This window comes from Lutjanus erythropterus, chromosome 1 (genome assembly GCF_056507025.1).
Source record: "Lutjanus erythropterus isolate fLutEry1 chromosome 1, fLutEry1.hap2, whole genome shotgun sequence".
Classification (NCBI taxonomy): Eukaryota; Metazoa; Chordata; class Actinopteri; order Lutjaniformes; family Lutjanidae; genus Lutjanus; species Lutjanus erythropterus.
The window spans coordinates 41,339,237-41,362,403 of NC_139317.1; the positions used below are offsets into that span (position 1 = coordinate 41,339,237).

The 23,167-nt window shown below is 41.5% G+C and overlaps 1 protein-coding gene across 1 annotated transcript in view; it reads left to right on the forward strand.

Annotated features, from left to right (window-relative positions):
- Positions 1 to 18,570, forward strand: part of mmp15b (matrix metallopeptidase 15b) — a 42,583-nt gene extending 24,013 nt beyond the window's left edge. Inside the window, exons 5-10 of the mRNA XM_084722061.1 lie at positions 1,304 to 1,465; positions 2,529 to 2,734; positions 7,098 to 7,236; positions 13,327 to 13,477; positions 14,955 to 15,073; positions 16,540 to 18,570. Coding sequence (XP_084578187.1) covers positions 1,304 to 1,465; positions 2,529 to 2,734; positions 7,098 to 7,236; positions 13,327 to 13,477; positions 14,955 to 15,073; positions 16,540 to 17,054 — 1,292 coding nt within the window. The 3' untranslated portion in view covers positions 17,055 to 18,570. The remainder of the gene's footprint in view (positions 1 to 1,303; positions 1,466 to 2,528; positions 2,735 to 7,097; positions 7,237 to 13,326; positions 13,478 to 14,954; positions 15,074 to 16,539) is intronic.
- Positions 18,571 to 23,167: the final 4,597 nt, after the last annotated feature.

The window sequence follows — 23,167 nt, forward strand, 5'->3', positions numbered from 1 at the left end:
CATGTTTCGTATGCTATAAATTATTAATGTTTAATTGATTCATCGGTTAAGGAAAATGCAGAAAAAATTTTAACCCCTCTTGGGGCGTTTTACCAACCCGAAACACTGGTATTAGATGTTCCTGAAGTGAGACTCAACAATCTTTCTGGTGCATATACAAACAGCAATTGACAAATCCTGCTGGAACCCTTAGTCTTACAAAGAACCCTTGACGGGAGGCTTTCTTCAAAAAAGGGTTCTTCAGAGTCAAATGGTTCTGGGTAGAACTTCAGGCCTTCAGGAAGAACCCCTTTGGAGCCCTTATTTCTAAGAGTGTAGTCTTACCCTCTGCTGTTTTCTCTCCTTCAGTGTTTGCTGCAGCTTAATACACCATGAGGACATTCATGTGACTCTGAAATTATAGATAGTGTGGGAGATGAACTGTGTCCTTGTGTGTGTGTGTGTGTGTGTGTGTGTGTGTGTGTGTGTGTGTGTGTGTTTTACAAAGAGGAAATGAGGAGCTGCACAAGGACACACATCTAGAGCACACCCCCCTTCCCTTGTATGCACAGCAGTGACATCACCAAGTCCCAAACCCCCTCAGCATGATGTCACTGGCACGAATCTGATCAGTCAGCACGGGCCATCGCGCCAGACGAAACAGCTCGCAAGTTCAAAGTTCACAGAGAGCAGGGCCGGACAACAAAGAGGTATTGACTGAGGGGAAGTACCCAAATGTGCCCTGGCTTCGCTTCAGACGAGAACTTATAGGAATATGTTGGTCAATTCTAAACTCGGTTTTCTTTGGCTTTACTTTTCTAAAAAAGATCTGTAAGAGGTCCTTTGTGTAGAGAGGAAGTTGATGCGGTGGTCAGTGTGTCACAGCTGTGTCGTGGCCTTGTCAGTGTATAATTGTCGTGGTGGCAGTGGACAACAGCATCCCTTGATTAGTTAGAAATGTTAGAAATGTATGCTGATTCATATCAGCCGTCACTAGCCTGCCTGTGTGTGATTTATCTGACAGATCTCTGAGATTTTTATTGACATCAATACTGGGAGAGAACAATGAACAGCCATTCTTATACATTGACTGCATTGATTTATTAGGACTTTCTGCTCTCTGTGGCTTGCAGCTTTTGCAGTCCTCGTGTGCTATTCATGAGGCATACATGAATGACCACAGGGAATCACATGTTTTATTTCTTTCTGTCTGTAGAAATTTAACAATCCCTTTATAGAGATTATATATAAAGAAAATGAGTGCATATTGTCTGACTTAACTTTCTCCACTATCTTGTGTCTTTGCTTCATTATATCTACTCAGGTAATGATCTTTTTCTGGTGGCAGTCCACGAGTTAGGACACGCCTTGGGTTTAGAGCACTCCAACAACCCGCTGGCCATTATGGCTCCCTTTTACCAGTGGATGGAGACTGACAACTTCCAGTTGCCTGAGGACGACCGGCGGGGCATACAACAGATCTATGGTAGGATTTTTCCTGGATGACTCTGCTGGTGTCCAGTGTGTTAAATCTTTACAGTGTGTTGAATCATGAGGACATGGTGATTTGCACTTTCTGTAAAACTGAAAACTATTTTTTCCCAACACAAAATGATCGTTCTGTCAAAGAAGACAATTTTTCATTTTTATCCTAAAACCCTATCCTAGCATTTCACAATTTCAGGATTGTGACTCAGAATGAGTCATGGACCTTTTTTTATTGGATCGCCAGTCTGCAGAATAAAATACCTACCATATTTCCTTAAATAGCAGCAGGCAGCGCAGAATGAGAGCCAGAAATCAGCTCTCACCGATGTCAGCCCTTTAATGACATTTATTAGACTATGAAAATAGACACTAACGAAAAGTAACATTTGCATTTTGGAACATAAAACAGCTAACTGAATAAACTACTCAGTCCAGGCATGCTGGGAAATCTGTCACTACAATATTTTAGGAACAATACTTGTTTTGATCTGCTCACACTCATTAAAGTTTGTGCATTATGCTGTTAATACAAGCTCAACACTTCCTGTATTCATTTCAGATTAAAAGTCATCTACTGCAGGGCTGCAGGGATTATTTCCGCTGTCGATTTATCTGTAGATTATTTTCTATTATTTTAATTGAGTTGTTTGGTATATAAAATGTCAGAAAATGGTGAAAAATGTTGATCGTTGTTCCCAAACCCCAAATGTCTCTTTTTGACCACAGCTCAGAAATATTCAGTTAACTGTACACAGAATTTTGACTTTTTTGTCTTATTATTCCAACAAATTAATCAGTCACATTTGATTAATTGTTGCAGCCCTACTCTAGTGGAATTTTAATGGACAGTACAACTTCATTATGAGATGGTGAGAAACTTAACATTAAACTCAGCAAATGTTGTGTTTGTTGTGTGTGTAGGTTATACAGTAATTGCAATTCATGATGTATTTTTATACGTTTGGGTCCTGAGAAGACACCACATTTCTCCTTTGGGAACCCCTGCCCTATCCCAATAGGTTGATTTAATTTAACCCACCCTGTTTTGTTCCTTCCTGAAGGTCAACCAGACAGTGGCCCCACCCAGGCACTGCCCACCGTGACGCCCCGTCGCCCAGAGCCCAGGCCACCTCAGTCACCTCCTCGGCATCCTGACCGCCCCGACCGCCCCAGGACCACGGAAAGACCAGATCACTACGGACCCAATATCTGTGAAGGGAACTTTGACACGGTCGCTATGCTCCGAGGAGAGATGTTTGTTTTCAAGGTAAATGCTTTGAGGATTGGCAAACAGGGACATTTTTAACTGCAGCCTCCTAACTTGATTTAAGTTATGAGCATAAAAAATTAGGAGTGATATGTTTACCCTCGCGATGGATTATTATGTGTCCTTGCTTGGAAATTCAGCCGGCTTCCAGCAGAGGAGCTGTCCTTACAAGTTAACTGTGTCAATAAATTAGTTATTCCCCTTCTGTAGAATCAGTTTGAGACAAATGGCGTGTGCGCGGCCAACGAGGGGTCTGTTTTCAATCAGGTCTTTGTGGATTGTAAACCAACAGGGCAGGCATTTTTTTATGAGACAGAGCACTGTTAAAAGGGTGGGGTGCGGTCAGGTGTTTGCCTTAAAGAGCCTCTGGACCCACACTTAACACTCATAAGGGCTGAAGCAGCAGTGAGCTATTAGTGGGGATTTTACCTTTAAGATGTCGAAGAAAACTGCCTGCCAGGACTGATCATTTAGCTGTTGGCTGCAGTTGCTGTCAGCTGGCTTTTATTATTTATTTAATATTTAAGATCTTTTGGTATTATGCAACTCAGCCCTCTGGTCATTTGTTATCATATATCTGCTAAGTGTTTTGCCTATGGTGGAGGTAATGGTTCCTTGATGTAATAAACTTATGTGGTCATTCTCTAAGTTAAATTAACTGAGGTTTCAGCAGCAAATAGGACTCAATTCCTTCCTGATACTCTATACATAGTGCAGCTTTACAAAGATAAGTAATGATGTGTTTCAGTGGGAGAGGTCAGGGGAGGCAGCTGGTGTTGGCACTGCTGAGCACTGAAGAGTTTGCTGATAGTAGACAGAGCAGGACTGAGGACACCCAGGCTTTATTGTAAAGGAGAGGGGGCTTCACTTCCAGAAATGCTGTCATGATGTCTGAAATTTTGACATTTACCAGTGACGCGCAGCAGTAGGCATTCAAACAGCTGAAGATATCCAACAGAATGAAACGATCAATGACATCTTTCACTTGATACCAGTAAACCTCTTGACACGCCAAGGATGGAATACGAAACTATTTTAAGCTGAAGAAGATATGACGTGAAACATTGCTGGGCTCTGTTTGTGTTATTATCATCGTTGGAGTGAATGTGACAGCGGCCTGTCCCTCCAAACACACAAAGATCAGTCTATGAATATCTCCTATCTCAGGCTGTGAGTGTGTTTGACACTGACCAGCAGTTATAAGAGTTGTTGTACAGCTGCCTGGACATGTGCTGCACACGGGCAAACAGTTATATCTCAAGTCTCAGGTTTCATCTCAGTCAGTAATGTCTCGGGTTTCATCCACAGTCATTAAGCTAGTCTGGATAATATTAATAAGTGTCCAAAATTAACTTTTTCCATGACCTACCAGTGGGTGTTAAACTAATACGAATGACCTGAGGCAATTAATAAACTTTTAGTGGTCAGTTCAGTTTTGTGATATTCTTTTATCATGTGCTGTGTGAAAAATTAAAACAGACACCCACTAAGTGCCAAACAGCAAAGTGCATCCCGGTTAATGAGGACATTTAATGTTATTTAATTAACATTTATTTACATGTCTTTTTACTGGCCCCTTGCAGCTGAGTTCAGAAGTTAATTGCAAGTTCACAGTGCTCAAACATTCACTGCTCTGTTCCTAACTTTTAGCCAGGCCAGCAGTGTGCCTCCGTGTGTCAATGTCAGCCGGTCGCTCGGTCAGTCGTCTGGGGTCCAGACTGAAATAACTTCATGAGATCGATGAACATCAAATTTTGTTCAGGCTTTCGTTTATCTCAGAAGATGAATCATAATAACTCCCCTGACTTTTCATCTAGTGTCACCAGCAGGTTTACATTTTTGGGTTCTCTCAACAGCTAGCGCATGGATTGCCATGAAATTAGGTCCAGACAGCCCTCTCAGGATTTATTGTAATAACTTATGTGGTGTTTCATCCAGCACCATCATCAGGTCAACATTTATATAAAACTTTGGTTTATGACCAACTATGGTGCTGCAGAAGTGAATCCTAAAACCTGGAACCAAAAACCTGATTTCCTTGTCTCAAAGTCAATGTTTTTTTGAATGGGTTTTTGGTTAGATGCCTGAAATAAGGTCTGTGGTTAACACCAGCTGAACAGATTTTCGTGTTTTGTTCCACAACATAAAATACATCAGTAAATCCCCCACTTGTGAATTTTGAAGCTCCAAAATCCAGTGGGAAAATGCCACTGGCTTTATGTCCTGGGAACCAGTGCCATGCTAACTTCCAGGTTGGCCTACAAAAATCTATCATTCTTGCAGCACTGCACACCTGTAAACCTACTGACATTCCCATCAGCCTCAATTAGTGTACCCCGCCTCTCGCCTAATGTCAGCTGGGATAGGCTCCAGCCCCCCATGACCCTTCAAGGAGAAGCAGTTATGGACAATGAATGAATACGATTGGTGAGAGTGATCACTTTTGCATTAGAACTTTATTTTTTACTAGAAAAAAAACTATATGATGTGACATTTGTTGGGGTCTGTACTAAAAACATCTGGAGAACAAGATTTTTAGGTCAAGGCATCTCTGCAACGCCACAGTACTCAATTATAATACTGTTTAATCACATATTTTTTCTCTTTCGAAAAATTGCGATTTGGCTCTGGTTCTGTGATTTGGATGTTGCACTTGGCCATATTGCAATTAATTGTGCGGGTTGCTAACACACTAAAAAAGACGCTAAACATTATACCTGCTAAACATGCATGATAGCATTGCCATTGTGAGCATTAGCATTGTTAGCATTTAGTTCAAAACACCAATTTGTGTAGTACAGCTCATAGAGCCACCAGTATGGCTGTAGACTGCTAGTCACATATCTGCACACCAGTAGCATTAACTTGATCTAATTTTAGGCTTTTTAAACACCATGCATAGAAGAAAGAAACAAGAAAAGTTCTGAAGATGCTGCAGCCTTGTGTCCTCTTTCACTCCTTGATAGTCTCGTGGACAGAGAATAAGTCAAAAAGGACGCAGATTGACAAGTGACATGCTCACATCAGATATTATTGTCTCAAAATGTTATCAGCATCGACTGTTGGCTTGGGACTGATTTCCAACTGTGCTGTTCATATTCAAATTGTCCTCATGTCAGTTTGGAAGTGACGCCTCCACTGTTCACAAATTGTCGTCATTAAGGGTAGACATTGTTCTTCTCTGCCATTACTCTGCATAGGCAAAATGACTTACTTTATGTACTGTATGAGTGGGAGTACTCTGCAGCACATCAACACCACTCTCTCTTCTCCACAGAGTCTTGTCCATTAAAAGAAGAAAGGGGCTGTCATTCTGGAGGGAAATTTCTCCTTTCTTTTATTCACTCAGAGTATTTTTTCACAGCAGTGGGCCGGACGTAAAGACAACCACTGAGCTGCTTTCAATATCCAAACTCCCACACCGAGATCTGCTGCGTTCTGCTGAGGACTAATATGGTCAATTCAGTCTTAATCTGGTCAACGTGAGGAGCTGTCAGACCACACATATTGAAGGGTCTGTTCGCTCCGGCCCTGTTCCATTTCTCTCAGCTCAAGCCAAACCGTCTCCAGTCTTTTCCATTTCGTACCGAGCCGCGCCGTCCTGTCTGCCAGCGTGTCCTGCGTGAAGGACAAAACCAGGCATGCTTGCCAGAAAGAAGCAGCACTGAGCATTTTACCGTTACATTATCCAGGACAGGCAGGGCTACTGACTCACCACTTATGAATGAGTCTGAGGGCTCCTGGTGTAAATCTGTCTACTGGCCTGTGTGCACAGAATATACAGTTGATATGAATGTTCACAAGCCATAAGTGTCTTTCTGGGCTTGGATCTACATGTGCTGCTAGTGATTTGGCTTGTTTTGCTGCTGTCTTGACCATGAAATCAAACAGTTCTTTATAAAAGTTGTTCTGTGAGGGAGAGTGCAATAAGGGGACATGATAAAGCCACTAGAGCGGACACTGACTATTATTAGCCTGCTAGAGTTCCACTATTGTTAGTTTATTGTACGTTCTGGTGTAGTTATCCTGCAGAGCCCAGTTTGCTTAACATAATGACCATCAAGCATTACAAAAGTGCTGTCTGACCTCAATAGCATAAATAGTTTAAATCAGTTGACTAATGAAAAGTGAATACCTTCTTGTGCAAAGGAATGTTTTGTAAGGACAGAGAATATACTTAGAATAAGATGAAGACAAACTGTATGTTTTGAACTCATTTGGGCATTGGTTTACTCTGAATGTATTTGCAAGCTTTGAGTTTCAGCCAGGATTTTACAAAGACAACAAGAAGAGACAGTTTTTCAAGCTGATGATGAGAAATGACGCACACTCAAAATACACTTCCCAATTTCGTCCCCCTCAGGGTCGTTGGTTCTGGCGGGTTCGTAAGAACAGAGTTCTGGACAACTACCCCATGCCCATCAGCCACTTCTGGAGAGGTCTGCCTGGAGACATAGATGCTGCCTACGAGAGACACGACGGCAGGTTCGTCTTCTTTAAAGGTAAGCAGCAAACACTCACGCACACACATGCTCCTCAACACACATAACTCCCAGAAGATGGTTACTTTCTCAGTATTCAACAGTCAAAAACTAAAATGACATGTTCTTATTGATAAAAGGTGGGTTTTAAACACAAGAAAATTCAGCACACCATGCTTTATTCACTAAATGTTTTGATTACCACTCTGATGAAGGCAAGGCAGCTGAAATGTTGGGTCAATAAGGAATGGTGTACTGCAGAATTTACAAATGTGAATTAGGGTTATTCACCAATGTGGAAATTATTGTGTCTCTAAAAAAGTATATGAAGAGTATGGTCCAGACGTTTTATTTAAAAAGTGCCCTGAGATAACTTCTGTTATGATTTGGTGTTAAACAAATAATATTGAACTGAATAAGTCTGAAACCTCTGCTCTTTATTGTAGTTTGTAGCAACTGGATAGACTTATAGATAGACCTACCAATCAGAGCAATGAAATGTGACCTACAACCACTCAGAGCAACAAAATATGTGATGTAGCGCTAAGTGGCGCATGCAAGTTGAGGCAATGCTTGGCCCATTTTCAATCAGGAAAAAAAGTAGGTCTTGGTCACATACTTCAGATTTCAGTAAAACGGTACCTTAAAATATGTTTCTGAAAATACTTGAGGTGAGAAATAGGCAATTTCATATCAGGATCGTGATTCGTATTCGATCAGCACTGCCTAGTTTGACAGTTTTAGAGCTTCATCATGCTTGAAATGTGTGACATTTCAAATCAGGACCGGTGACGGTGCACTGTCAGTCATCACATCAAACCCACACCATATTATATAAACTGTTGTGAGTGGCTCAGCAATAGCCAGCTCAGGTGGAAATCTGTCTGAAGGGGAGGGCGGCCAGAGGAAATGAAACATGAGCTTGCAGATTCGCCTGGTTCCTAGAGTTCCTAAGAGTTCGCAGTGTCGTACGATTTGGATTAACACTGAAGTTCACACTGGTCTTCACCTCACTGTACATTGTCAAAGATAGAAATCATTCATGTACTAAGCTAAAGAAGCCCTACATTCCAAGAAGAAAGAAAGAATTCAAAATAAGATCTCATCTCTGTCTAGCCTTTGTCTCCTAGACATAAATGAGCTCAATATAAGACCATTACCAAGACCACAATTCGGCTCCTGAGAAATAGCCTTTGTTTCGTCTGAGTCTGAGACGACTTTGAGCCCAGTTGAACATCTTAAAATGCTCCTTTTCTTGTCTCACTGTGCTGATCTTAAATTTGTCTTAAATAATCAGCTCTTGAGATAACAGTGAGATCTAAAAGTACAACTCAGTTGTCTTTAAATGAGATCTTAAATTTGTCAAATTAAAGTCTTGTTTCTCCAACCTCTGAGACACCTGTGATCTCAACAAAAGATCTGCTTTTCTTTTGTTTTGCTCCTTTTTTCCGCTATGGGGGGGGCAGAAACAGGTGATTCTTGAGTAAGACAAAGAAGATAAAGAAAAGACAAAGACGAAGAAAAAACGATTGTGTGAAATAAGATTTCCCTCTGGGTTGCCCCAAACTGGCCAGTTTTATGTTTGGAGCAAATGTTTCTGGTATACTTGTGGTTTATATTATCTCCACTTTGGCTAGATGGACTAATAGTGGCAAACTAATAGTGGCAAACGATTGGAGAGAAGCCCATCATCTGTATCAGCTACTTTGTACCTTGCAGCCCAAAGGAGAATCACATTTAACATAAACCTACAATCATGTTTTTGAAACACATATTAAGCCAAAATCTACCGTCAAAACTACATTTCTTATATATTGTTTTGTGTGTATTATAAAGTACTTGATAATTTTACAAGCTTAATAACAGAAGACTTTTCATAAAAGCAGTCAGTTGTTTTGGAAGATCATTAAACTGACCAACAGAAATTCATCTCTTCATCCATAGTCCTTTTCTCTTGTTCATAAACAGCAATCTTTCCACTCCATCTCCTTTAGAGAATGAACACATATCATCTTCGTTTCTGGTTATTGTTGCTGTAAAAACAGGCCCTGTTCGAAATAATCTTCTTCTGGTATTACTAGCTGTCACTTAGAGCATGACAGACCTCCAGTAGCGACAACAGCCTTTGAGAATGAGCACAATTTTGATATGAAGGCAGTAGCTGCTTTACAGCAAGCAGGAAAGTAACACACAAACTTTGTGTCACAACACTGCTGTGCTTCAGTGGAGACAATGACAAACAACACCAGTGTTTGGATTCAGTTTCCAGGGAAGCAGAGCTGTTTACTCTGCCAGGCAGATACACAATCATGGCTGGATTCACAGGATGCTGTGGAGGTTTTATCATAAGTCTTCCGTATGTAGCAGCATGTCAGCCATTTGAGGTGAAGTATTCTTTGGTTTTCATCTCTATAGATAAGATACTGCAATTTTTCTGTCGTGCAGGGTTCTTATCATGAGCATATGGAACATAAATACACCCTGTAACATGCTCACCAGCACAGAAAACCATCCGCCATCTGGTTTCTCCTTTACAACCGTAATACAGTTAAACCGCTCCACGTCTTAATACTTTCATATTTTAACAATAAAAAGAGATTCTGGGACTTTCTTCATCTTCTGCAGATAATGTTGAAGATATACTGTTCATATCCCCACCTCCTTAAGAAAGCAGCGGTGCATAATGTATTCTACATGCAGAGTATAAATCTCTTTTAGCACAGGTCGTTATTTATACTGTGAGTCACTGAGAGCAGCTTGTCTTTTATAACGGTGGATAAAGTTGTTGAATGAAAAAGAAAGAAGTCAGTCCTTCATGCAGCTTGACTCTGGGAGCTTCAGGCTTTGGGGGCAGCTGTTGGTGATGGCGAGGAGGATGATGTCATCAGCAAACCTCTCAGTGTGACACTTGGCTGTGAGCCATTAGTGAAGAAAGAGCAAGAGAAAGGAAGAAGAAGGGGGAAAAAGGAAGGTAGGAAGGACTGGTAGACCTGAGGGTCCGAATGGCTGATAGACCAGTCAGATCGGTCAACAAGGTCACTGTCTGTTAGCATGAGGACAGCTCTCCTTTCTCAATCTGCTGTCTCTCTGTTCTCCTGGACTTGGATGGTGATGCAACATGGACAATGAAATACACAATTATCATAATCTATGGTACCCTACGGAGGAACTTATTATGGTCACTCCCTGTTCCCTGCTGTGCTGAATGGGGAGTGTTTCGTTATGGGGAGTTTAGACACCACATTATACATATTTACATTGACAGCATAATCCCTTCCTTGCATGATTGCTGGCTGAACTTAGGCGATATGTTAAAATTTCCCAATCGTCCGTGTCAGCCCAGCGACTGGCAATTGCTGATATATTTGTGCAAATGTGTGCGTGTGTGTTTGTGTGTGTGTGTGTGTGCACCCCTCTGGAGTTTTAGCTGCGAGATGTGTGCAAGCAGTGTGTTCGCTATGCAAAGTATGCTACGTCAAGTATGGCACATAAACAACGGTAAATCAAATAAACTAACAAAATAGACTCACAAAATGTCAAGAAAGGAACTATTCTTGCACCTGTTTTCCTTATTAAATTGGGAAAAAAATGGCCGTAGACTTTCTGAATCCAAGTTCCTGTCTTTTAAGAAATTATAACTTGTTTAATGGCCTTGTTAACTCGTCATAAAACAAACTTAATTTAGTCTGGTCAAAATAAAACCTCAATTCACTGAGTTAGATGTGAAAATATTCTGGGTCTACAGGCTGTTTTCCTCAGCTCAGTTGATGTGTACTGTGCCATGAATTATAGCCTGTCCCTAAGTACTAACCCTAACCCAAAAAACAAACTGCGACACTCAGCCAGTTGCCACTATATTCACCCAACCCTTAACTGTTATTCCGAAAATTAATTTAGGGATTTTTAAGAAATTTTTGAGAAATGTTAAAAATGTGGTGGAAGGCCATCTGGTCTTTTCCACAGTGATCTCCACTGAAAACATCATTATCTCATTAAAGGTCCAGAGTGTAAGATTTATGAGGTTTTATTGGCAGACTATGGCAGAAATGGAAAATAATATTCACAAGTATGTTTTCATTAGTGCGTGATAAGCTGAACATAAGAACTGTTCACTCGGTCATTCGTTATCCGTAACCGCTTATCCTTGAAGGGTCGTGGGGCGGGTTGGAGCCTATCCCAGCTGTCATTGGGCGAGAGGCCGGACACACACTGAACAAGTCGTCAGTTCATCACAGGGCTGAGACATAGAGACAGAAAACCACTCACACTCCCATTCACGCCTATGGGCAATTTTCTGTTAACCTGCATGTCTTTGGACTGTGAGAGAAAACTGGAGTACCCAGACAGGGACATGGGAAACGTGCAGATTCTGCATAGAAATGCCCTGCCTCGGCCACAAACTCCCCAGTCCCCAGGATTTGAACTGGGAACCTTCTCGCTTTGCAGTGCTAACCACTGCACCAGCATGCCACATCCATCAGAAATGTTGTGTGTTCATAACATTAGAATGAGTGCTTCATATCTACAGAGGACGAGGCTCCTCTTCCATAGAGCCCACCATGTTGCACTGCTGATGTATCTACAGTGGCCCAGAATGGACAAACCAAACACTGGCTCTATGGCCTTTTGCTCTTTGCTCGAGTTTCGCTGCCACTTTAGATCCTCCTACACAACTGGAGGAAGAAAAAAGACAAGGTGTTTGCAGTTTGCAAGCTCACTGCTAGATGTCACTAAATTCTACACACTGGATCTTTAAGCTTCAATAAAAATGAGTAATTACATATAAATGGAAACTGACAGTGTAGTGTATGATACCAGATTTCAATGCATTGTAAATATACAGTACATAATAGTGAGGTATAGTTGAGCTGGTGGTGTCAACAAGAGGACAAAGAGGACTGTTGTGTCAAGTGTAAATTGAGCATACTGCGCTGTTCTGTTCTTGGGAGTTCCTCCCTCTTGGGACTCCTGAGTTCAACTTACCAACTATCTAGAGAGCAAGTTCAAACTTGGCATACCATGTACTGAGAAAGGCCTACGGGGGATATACTTAACAAGGATAAATGAATGGATGGGTGGACATATTAGACATCAAATATCTGGAATATATGGATTTTGACTGGTGTAATCCAGACTGGGAAAGTATAGGAACATCAGAGACTAACAAATTCTCAGTACAGTAACATACAAAAATGTATTCACCCACCTTCATCTCTTACACAGCTGTTGTATTATCTAGAGGTTTCACAGCTGTTTTTATCCCAAACAAGCCCAACTGTAACAGAAACCGCACCATTTATCCCTGTAGAAAAACAGCAGTTACACAGCAGGAAGGAATCAGATCTTCAGGTCACTGAAGCGCTCTGCTGTAGTTAAGGAAAGTCATGGAATAAGTCATGGGATTTTACATCAGGGCTGAGCACCGCAGGAACCCTGAGAAGCATTGCGTCAACCACTTGTTCTCTCCAGATGCTGAGTGTAGAGCTCTCATTTTAAATGAGGGGCAAGGGGCCGGTGGTGGGTGGATAGATGGGTGGGCGTGGGTGAAAGAGGGCGTGAAAATCGTATTGAAGCCAAGAGGAGAGATGTAATGGTGCCAGGAGGAACAGAGTCCCCCCCCCCGTCTGACACGGTGCAAACAATAAAACCAGCAAGAAGCCTGCTTTAGCCTGACATGAGACAAGCCACTCCTAATGGATACTTACAAGCAAAACCCAAACTCCTCAGTCAATGATGCAGTTCTCTGTGTTTTGATTGCTTGCCAACAAATCATTATTGCCTTCACATAATTTACAAGTGTGTAAATGCTGGTTTGGATTCTCTTATTGTTCTCCTTTTATACCTCATTCAATTTCAATTATTTAACATATTCTGTGCCAGCAATTAAAGCAGGAGCAGAGTGTGTTACCAAGTGTACATGATATATACAGTATTATTGTGTGTGTTGTTAACATTTTCCAGAATCCTGAATGGTTACGAGTGGGAGTGGATGGGGAATGTCCCGATGAATGCACCAGAAAGGATCATTAAGAGTTCCTCTCCTCTCCTCTTCTCTCCTCTCCTCTCCTCTCCTCTCCTCTCCTCTCCTCTCCTCTCCTCTCCTCTCCTCAGGAAACAGATTCTGGCTCTTCAGGGAGGCTAACCTGGAGTCAGGCTATCCGCTGGAGCTGGTTGATTATGGTCGAGATATTCCCTACGACCGAATAGACACAGCCATCTGGTGGGAGCCATCCGGCTACACTTACCTCTTTCAGGGAGACTGGTAACGTAGCCTACAACCTGTCATCATCACATGAAACCCCTCTAATTACCCTGTGTATTAATGTATAATATATCAGTATATAGAGATTAGTGCTGAAACTTAAGGCAGCCTTTTGAGCGTCATTGCAACTCTTGTCATTCCATGAAATAAACCTCCAGTGGTGCAGCTCTCGATATATTGATCCAGATTGATTTATACAGAATGCATGTCTGTGTCAGTTGTAGTATGTTACCATGCTAACATGCTAAAATAAGATGGTGAATGTAGTGAACATTATACCTGCTAAACATCAGCATGTTAGTATTGAGCTCAGAGCACCACTGTGCCTCACAGCTTCACACAGCAGCTAGTGTGGCTGAACAATGAACACATAACACATGTTACATGGAGCGACTGCTGCAACCCTACCCTACCATTATAATAAATGAAGCTGGCTGCACCAGTAGTGTGTATGCACTTATCTATCTGGTCAACAAAGGTGTATAGGCAAGTCTTGTATTTATCTTTCTTATGCAAGGTATGTAAGGCCCCATTACACAGAAAGTGGTCATAAAGTGTCCATATTTAATTTAATTCGACTCCTGGTATACAGGAAGGGAAAGAAATACCAGCTGGTAGTTGCTTAGTAACCTTATCGCTTATAAAGTCTTCTGTATTCTGTAGATGTTAACTTACCCATATTACATAAACTCAGTGAAAAAGTTGAAGTTTCAAAGCACTGTTTTGGCTCCTTTCTGCCTGTGACCCTATGCCGTACGAGCACTGCATGTGTAGCCAGTCCCACAACTCCTTGATGGAAAGAAAACCACTGCTCAAAATACTATAAAAAAAATGGATTAACTTTATGATTGATTTCTGAATTTGGCTTCAAATAATCCTTTATTCATTTGTATTTTTACTGATGTATATTTTTACATTTTACTAAACAGAGGAAGAAAATAAGTTGGCATGAGGAAGTCAAAATATTATGAAGGTCTGAATGTCTGTCCATCTGGAGTTTTTTGTTTTTATATTAAATATATGGACCGGAATGACTGAGATAATTCAAGTTAGAATTTGCCAGCATTGCCGTGTAAGTATAAAGCAATGTTGAGTGTAGCAGTGGCTGTATTTGTAGAGCTCTTTGTTAACAAAGTTAGGAAGTTCTGTGAACAATACAAACTTACTGAACAAACTTTGCACTGCTGTAGAACAAAAATAACACACGCTTATGCAAGAATAACACATTTATGAAAGCACTCACAGAAAAATAATTGCACTGTAGGTCTGCAAACCTAATAAGTCCTCGGTAAGAGTGACTTCAGGTTTACTGGTGAATTTACACTCAGAACAGATTTGGATTCAGTTTTGTGGAAAACAGATTGTTTTATATATAGGCTTTATATATAGGCTCACCATGCTGTGTGAAAAGTTTGTTCTTTTCTTGTTTAGACAGTTGATAAACAGTAACAACCATCCTCTCCGCTGCTGTCTGCAGGTACTGGCGCTTCAACGAGCAGTCACGCTTGGCTGACAGAGGCTACCCGAAACCAATCAGTGTCTGGGGATCGTCAGTGCCTTCTACTCCCAAGGGGGCCTTCCTCAGCGATGATGGGGGTGAGCTGAGACAAGAAGAATGTTTTTTTCTCTCTCTCCCTCTGTGTGTGTGTGTGTGTGTGTGTGTGTGTGAAAGGGAAAGGAGGGGTTGGGACAGACAGACACGCCTGAAACAAAGAATAAGGGTGTGGTCATGCAATCATCAGCAGAGGATGGCCTGTGTGTGTTTCTGTCAGAAAGGGAATCTGAGCCCACATGTAAAGTGTATTTTGCTTTGCACAGTGATTCAAGTGAAAATACAAGAGTGACAGATAGAAGTGACGGACATTTTCCCATTCACACAACAAATTATTTTAGATAAATTAAACAATTTTTTGGGGAAAAAAAGGAATTTAGTAAAGGAATAGTATGACATTTTGGGAAAACCATTTATGCTGTGTTTCCACTGCACAGAATAGCTCTTGCACACTTTTGGTACCAGGTACTTTTCTTCAGTTTGTTTTCCATTAAACCTGGCACTCCCTAAATGTAGGCGGGACTCTTAGCTGACCTTCACAGTGATGCCTGGTGAAACTGCAATGACATCATCTTCAACGTAACACAAACACAGGAACAATGGGATGTCCTTTCCGATTGAGATCCATTCATGAGCAATCAAAGAGAGGAACATCTGCATTTCATCAAATGACCACATTGTGATTTTACAGACTTCCATTTTTTAAAATCTGGGTTAAGTGAATTTAAAAAAATGCAGTTGCAATTTGCGGTCGGTGTGCAGGATGTCCGTGTCAAACAAGTGGCGATTCTCAGACCAATCAGTGATCTGCAGTATTGGCTCAACTTGCTTGGAGCTTTGACTGAGGTGATAGCAAAAAAAGCACCAGGTAGTATCCACAACTTTTGACAATGGAAAACAAAAAATGAGTGAGTCAAGCCAAACCGCACCTTGCAGTGGAAATACTGATTTATTTCTTGCAGAGAGTTAGTTGATAATATTGATGCCACTCTCATGCCTGTCAGACAGCTACACTCAGCAGTAAGTTAGCTTAGCTTAGCATAAAGACTGAAAACTGGGGCAAACAGCTAGTTTGGCTCTGTCTGAAGGCAACAAATCAGCCGGAATTATAGTTTACTGAGTCATACGTAGTTAAATCTGACCAAAGCAAGTTTAAAATGAAACACTGTGTTTTTTATGTGGTGTTATGTTCAGGACAACTGCTTGGTCTGGAACAGTCACTTACAGAGCCAGGCTAGCCAATTTCTCTGTTTCCTGTTTTATGCTAAGCTAAAATAACTGACTACTGATAGACAGACATGAGAGTGGCATCAATCTTATCAGCTAAGTCTATGCATGTTTCCTGTCTTAATGCTAAGCTAAGCTAATAGATAACAGATAGTGACAGTAGTATCAGTCTCCCCCTGTAACTGTTGGCAAAAGGGCAAAGAGGTGTATTTCCCAAAATGTTGAATTATTCCTTTAAATTGTTATGCTGGCTGACATCTTCTCCTCTCCTTTACTTCTCCAGCATACACCTTCTTCTACAAGGGATCCAAGTACTGGAAGTTTGATAACCACCGCATGAAGAGCGAACCCGGCTACCCCAAGTCCATCCTGAGAGACTTCATGGGCTGCAGTGTGGACCTGGATCCAGACAGAGACACGGACACGGACACGGGACGCAAATACCCCGACGTGAACCGCCCTCCGTTCAACCCGGACGCAGGACGCGACGGCGACAAGGGCAAAGACCGGGACGGCACGGACCGCGGCGGGACGGACAAGGACACGGGCAGAGGGTCGGACAACGACAAGGACGAAGACTACCGCGAGGGTCGCGAGGAAGACACCAATGAGGTGGACGTGGTACTGAAAGTGGACGACAACGAGGAACGGACCATGAACATCCTGATGGTGACCATCCCGCTGGTCCTGGTGCTGTGCATCCTGGGACTGATCTACGCCATCATCAACACACTGCAGAGCAAAGGGGCACCGCGGCTGCTGGTGCACTGCAAGCGCTCACTGCAGGACTGGGTCTGACCCCAGACATTAGGGGACACTGAACTTTGAACTTAAATTGGACCTTAGACGCCACCGTTCTCTAATCCACCCCTCCTCCACCCATAATCCATCTGTCTCACGTCTCTGTGCTCAGTGGCTCCTGCAACCAGTAGAACACATGGTAGTAGATCCATTACTGTACTGACACACGCACACACACGAGAAGCAAGCATAAATTATGTCTTACATATACACACACACACACCACCCTAACCTCCTCCTGTCTCCCATGGTGCTCTACAATGCGTTGACTGTAGTCTATTTATATGAGAGAAGTTTGCACATTGTTTTTTGTTTTTGTTTTGGTTCATTTTGTGTGACTTTTTTATTGTTATTATTATTATTTCTAAACCAGGAAGGCCCTTCCGTTCTCGCTCCCGTCTCTACACCGCCCGCCTCCTTCCCCTCATCTCAGTAGGGGCTTTTTCCTCGCTGATAACCTGACATCTGCTTATGCTATCACAGTCACCACAAAAGGCAGAAATGTAAAGGGTTAGAAAAGAAAGAACGATATATATACAGACCCCACTATGTTTCAAGTGGTGTTCAGCAGGGTTCCTTCTTCCTCTCATCATCTGCTTCATATTGCACCATCTCTTCCCCAGTGCGACGTGCAGTGGGAGATGAATTATTGAGAAACAGGGTTTGGTCACAACGGACATTTCAGAGTAGTTTACATTACAAGGTATTTTAAAGGCATGCTCTGAGTTCAGATAGTATCCTCCCTTTAACTCCCTCAAGTTGGATCAGGGTTCAGTTTGTTTGTTCTACATGCATAAAGGATAATTGCAGTTTATTACTACTTAGATCTTACTTTTAATGGTTATTTTAATCGTAATGATAACACTGTATTCATCAGGTTTATTGTGGAGGTCTGGTGTTGCTAAAAAGATATGGATCATGCAGGCTTTAAACAAACCCCCACGCTGGCCAAACTTCTTCGGAAGAGAAAATGAAGAGGGCAATAAAAAAATAATTAGTCAAACTGTCTGCTGTAAACCTAAATCAGTTTATAGACAAGATTCCCGGTGCTGTCATGCCACAGTTGTGCACATATTTCCCATGTAATGCTTACTTTTGTCTTAACTCCAGATTGGATAGTCTGTCTAAGGCTACGCCTGCACTGAAAGGCTCTTATATGAAAATGGCATTTTAAAATGAAACAAGCGTTTTTGTCCATCCATATTAACATACCTGAAAACACATATCACATGACCATTGATGTACACTGAGCATTGGCATGCTGGTGTAAACAGGAACCAGATTGCCTACTCTGTAATTGAAAGCTTAGTTGCAGAAAATAATATGAACAAAGAACAGAAACGGCGACAAGCAAGAACAGAAATTTCTTAGCTTGGACCACTGATGAGGTGGTTTTACTGAAAGTTACACACAGGCAACAAGGTCAGCAACACCTGCAATTCGTCATCCATGTTCATTAAAATCCCCACTGGTAGTAGAGCTGATGCCATTTGTTTTTTCTTCTGGTAAAGGCTCACATGATAGGTGCGTGACAAATCAGGGAAAGACAGAAGGATATCATGACTGATAAGACAGTGAACATGAGTATTAGCATGATTGTTCTCAAAAGTCTTCACTTCCGCCTGCCCAAACTAACATGTTTTCAAACTAAAATAGGGTTCAAAAAATTCAGGGGTTACATACATAAGAGAACATAAGAACTGCGGACACGAGGCATAAATGTAGCAAAAAATATGCATTTCAAAATAAAAATGTTGAAGGGATGACAGTTTGTTGGACAGTTAAGCAGGATCTTATATGTCTGCATGCTGAATATATATAAACTACAGCCAACAGGTAATTAGCTTACCTTAGCATAAAGACAATCATCCTGGCTCTACCAGCACCTCTAAATTTTTGTAAATTTATTATGTTCTAAAAAACTATTAAAAATCTGGGGTGCTAATAGGCTTTCAGTCTTTAAGCTAACCAGCTGCTGGCTCTAGCTTTATATGAAGTGTATAGACACAAGTGATATCAATCTTCTCATCTAACTCTCACCAAATAACCAAATAAGCACATTTTAAAATATATATATATATAAGTCTTTCCCCATCAGACGTTGTTATAGCCATTTTGCTGTGTTCCTCTATATCAGCAATTACTCTTTCTGAGTACAGTGTTATCATAACAGATAAAAATGATGGCTATGAAAATAAGATCTAAGTTGTAATAAAAAATTATCCTTTGTCATTTCCGGTTAAATTCAGACTACTATGGCCCTGTTTTCCTTCTTTTTCTTGTGCTCACATAGTTGGGTCTACCTTCTCTCTTTTCCTTATTTGGAAACCATTTAAAGACCTCTTTGGCTGAAAGGGTAAACAGACTTTAAAGCGGACCTCTTCCCTTAGCTTTCATTTATGTAGCTAATTCTCAGAGAGCCTCCTTTCTGTCAACAATAAGACCTGTTCTTTGTGCTACAGAGGAGGCAGACTAATAGTTAAGGTAGAAAGCCAGCTCACTGTGAAATAACACAAGAGAGGGAGCATTCATTGCATCTTTGCGTGTTTGAAGGTGACATAAAACGAGGGAGAAACAAAGCAAAGCCGCGGCCTTTAACTTCAGAACAGGATGTAACACCACAAGTGCAACACAGCAGTGGCAGGGTGCAGCTAATGTACCATGCAGTTTATAATGGACTTTTTACTGCTCGTGTTTTTTGAAAGGACAGACTTCACCGATGACCTGTGGTCTGTCTGTTGTAAATATAGTGTAGATGTAAGCACCAGGGTGGGCTCTGTCCGTGCAGGCTCATGTGAACACACACTAATCCTCTTCATTAAAAAACAGCAGGTGTGTCCAAATGCTGTTAACCCCGTGCGACCCCTAAAGTAAACCTTGAACTCTCCGAACCAAAACACTCCTCTCCCCTTTCATCTTGCAGGAACAGAGATGGGAAAATGTCAGATGTCCACCTTAAATACTTTGATATCTGTGTTAAAGAACTATGCCAGTGTTTTGGAACATTTTAGCTACTTAAATGCCAATCATTGACAACCATTTTGAAATGCAAGCCTTACAGTTGAAAATCTCCCAGATATGGAAGCTGAGAACAGCCGTGTTTGCACTTTTTGATGCTAAACCAGAACAAGTCCAGAACAACAAGTTTGGCTACATATCAGTTTACTCCTCCGCAGATCGGGAACAAGTCTATGAAAACAAAAGCAGTTTTGTTGTGATAGAAAATAGAAATCAGCTCTTGTTTTCTTGAAATAATAAGATACTGTAACATGTTATCATGAGAAAACAAGTGGTGTTATCTCGGGATAACAAAATCAGTAATGTATGATCTTGTGAGAACAGAAGCAGTTTTCTTGTGATGAATTGTCTACTTATCTTGAAAAATCGGCCTTTCACTTTTTTTGAAATAACAACATAATGTGTTATCACAAGAAAATGTGCTTTCATCATCATCTCAAAATAACTGAATAATTCACCCATGATCTTGAGATTACAGCAAAAAAAACAATTGTAAGCGTAGCTGTTCTTGGCTTCTGTATCTATCAGACTATTTGAGTGCAAAAACTTTGACCAAAGTTAATGCAGACTTTATGAATTCTTGAATGGATTATATAACTCAAACAAGTTTATTAGTTTGCTTACTGATTTTGATATTGAACTGAAATTAATGGAACCAGTGGCTGCCATTGAAACTTAAAATGAACAATCTAAAAAAATCACTGCTTTGCAAAATGGTTGAGATGAAACGGTTGCTACATTGTTATAGTAGTAAAGGGGCTAAAATGCACAAAACCAGTGGAGCTGTTCTTTAAAATCTCTAAAATCTTAAATCTTTTTTTCTTAAAAGAAGAGAAACTAAATTCATCAAAAACAAGATAATATCACATGACCCATTTCTGAATACATTTTCAAGAATTTATTAGGTCAAGTGGCATTAAGCCATACACTGGGAGGTTGTGGGAGAGGACGACTTCAGAGTGCGACTGCAAATATGAATGGGAGGAAGGCTTATCTGAGGTGGCATTAAGAAGTAAGCTGCCACACTGACCGGAGGGGACTCGGTCCACCAGGCTCAGGTTACACAGATGTGGACGGAGAGATTTCCTGCAGCTGAGACAAGGAAAGGGGGGAAGGAAGAGGGGGAGGGGAGGCTGACCTCGACTCCCTGAGCTTGCAAAGTTTGGATCTCAGGAATAAGGAGGGGTGGGAAGAGAGAAATAGAGAGAGTGGACTTTGATGGCTCTATTCCTCTGGCAACAGTTCATGTGACCCAAATTCTCCCGTTAGCTCGACAGCAGTGCTCGCCAAAGAGGAAACTTTAGCTTACAGTAGGTGACAGTCCCTTTTTAGGAATGCTTGCAGCAAGTGCTTTGCTTTTAGTTGTGTATATACAGTGCCTCATGGCTTGTTTTAAAGGGAGAGTTAGGATTATTTAAAGCGGGATTGAATGAGGTACTTAACCGTAGCCATGGTATTACCCGCAGTCGATGGTGGTCTGCATGTAGCCAGTTTGGAGAAGCAGCAGGAGAGCCAGCACGGAAGCTAAACAATGCGCTGCTGCGGACAGGGTCAGCAGCAGAAGACAGCCTTTGTCATCAGACAGCCTTTTCTGGCAGGAAACCAACATTATATGAGGCAAAAACCACTCTCTCCAACCCAGCCAAACTCCATGGATGAAATCAGTCATTTTACCCCACAGAAAACAGGATTGTTGGTCTACCACTGCCTCCATTAGTTAGTTTGTTTGTGTTATTGTGTACTGTTAAAAAAGTTGAGAAAACTCATAACTTAAGGCAACTGCTTCCACTAAATTTTTGAGTTTTGAATCAAACACAAACTCTAAAATTTTGAAATAAAGTTTTCCTATCCATATATATTTCGCCAAGATAATTTATTTTTTCGTCTTGAGATGACCTTAAATCTTTGAGTTTTAGAAAGCCAAACAAACTGTTCACCATGAGCTGTGAACACGATTTGTCATTATTTAGGTACTTGAAAATGAATGGTAGCAACTGAAAATATTAAATTACCAACTATACCAACAGATTGAGACAGTGGTAGACCACCAACTCCCATATTCTGTAAGGTAAAATTAGTGATTTTGCCTGTGGAGTTTTTAGCGTATATAACAACCACTTCCCATTGGAAAAGGCTGTCTGACAGGAAAATAAAGCTGTGAAAATATTGTAAATATAGCGTACACTTAAAGTGATATTGATTTTTCTGTAGGTAATGCACTGACTGGCGATAAGTACCTCATACAAACCTACTTCAAATAATCCAAACTATCCCTTTAAAGCCTGCATATTGATTCCAGTTGTGCCTCACAAGCAGTAGCAGGATTATTTTGTTTGTCTTTCTTTCGAGCCACTCAGAGTGTATGTTGACAGACGGTGCAGATATATAACGCTGCTGCTGAGCTGTGTGAGGACAGGTTGAGGTGAGACACCTACGCAGACGGAGGCAAAGTTAACAGGACACCTGCACTGAAAGGAAGATAAAGGAAGCGCATAATCAGCCGTCACCAGAAGTCTGCAGATTGATCTGTGGCCAGTCGATGGCGGTTGCCAGGAAACGGTGTCCTGTGTCCATCTCTCACCTCCTCATCATCAGGGTTGGAGGGGAGGGGTTGGCGGTTGGCGGACGCAGCTAATCAGCGTTAAAAGCAACCCCCAACCCCCTCCTCCCTTCCTCTCCTCTCTTCTCTCTCCTCTCCTGTCCTGCTCTTCCTTCCATCAGTCCTACAGGCACATCAACGAGACAGCGTAGCGTCTGGACAGGCTCAGAAAACGCCGACTCATTGCACCAGACAACGCGCTTGTGTACAGGGTTCATCTTTATCAAACCTCCTTTTTTCCCTCCTCTGTAACCTCCGCGCAGAGCCAACAGGGAGTCAACCACTTCAAAGCTGTAAAGTAACCACTTCAAAAGTTGAAAAAGTCGACTTTGTCTCGCTCAAAATCGCAGTCCAGGTGATTCAGCAGTTTGAGGGATGCTCTGACAGGGATCGAATTTAGTACAGTGCGTTGTCTCTGGACGCCGAGCGGAAGAGAAATATCGAAAAGGTTGGGGAAGAAAACCTGTCAAGGCCTGATTGATGCGTGTTTTTG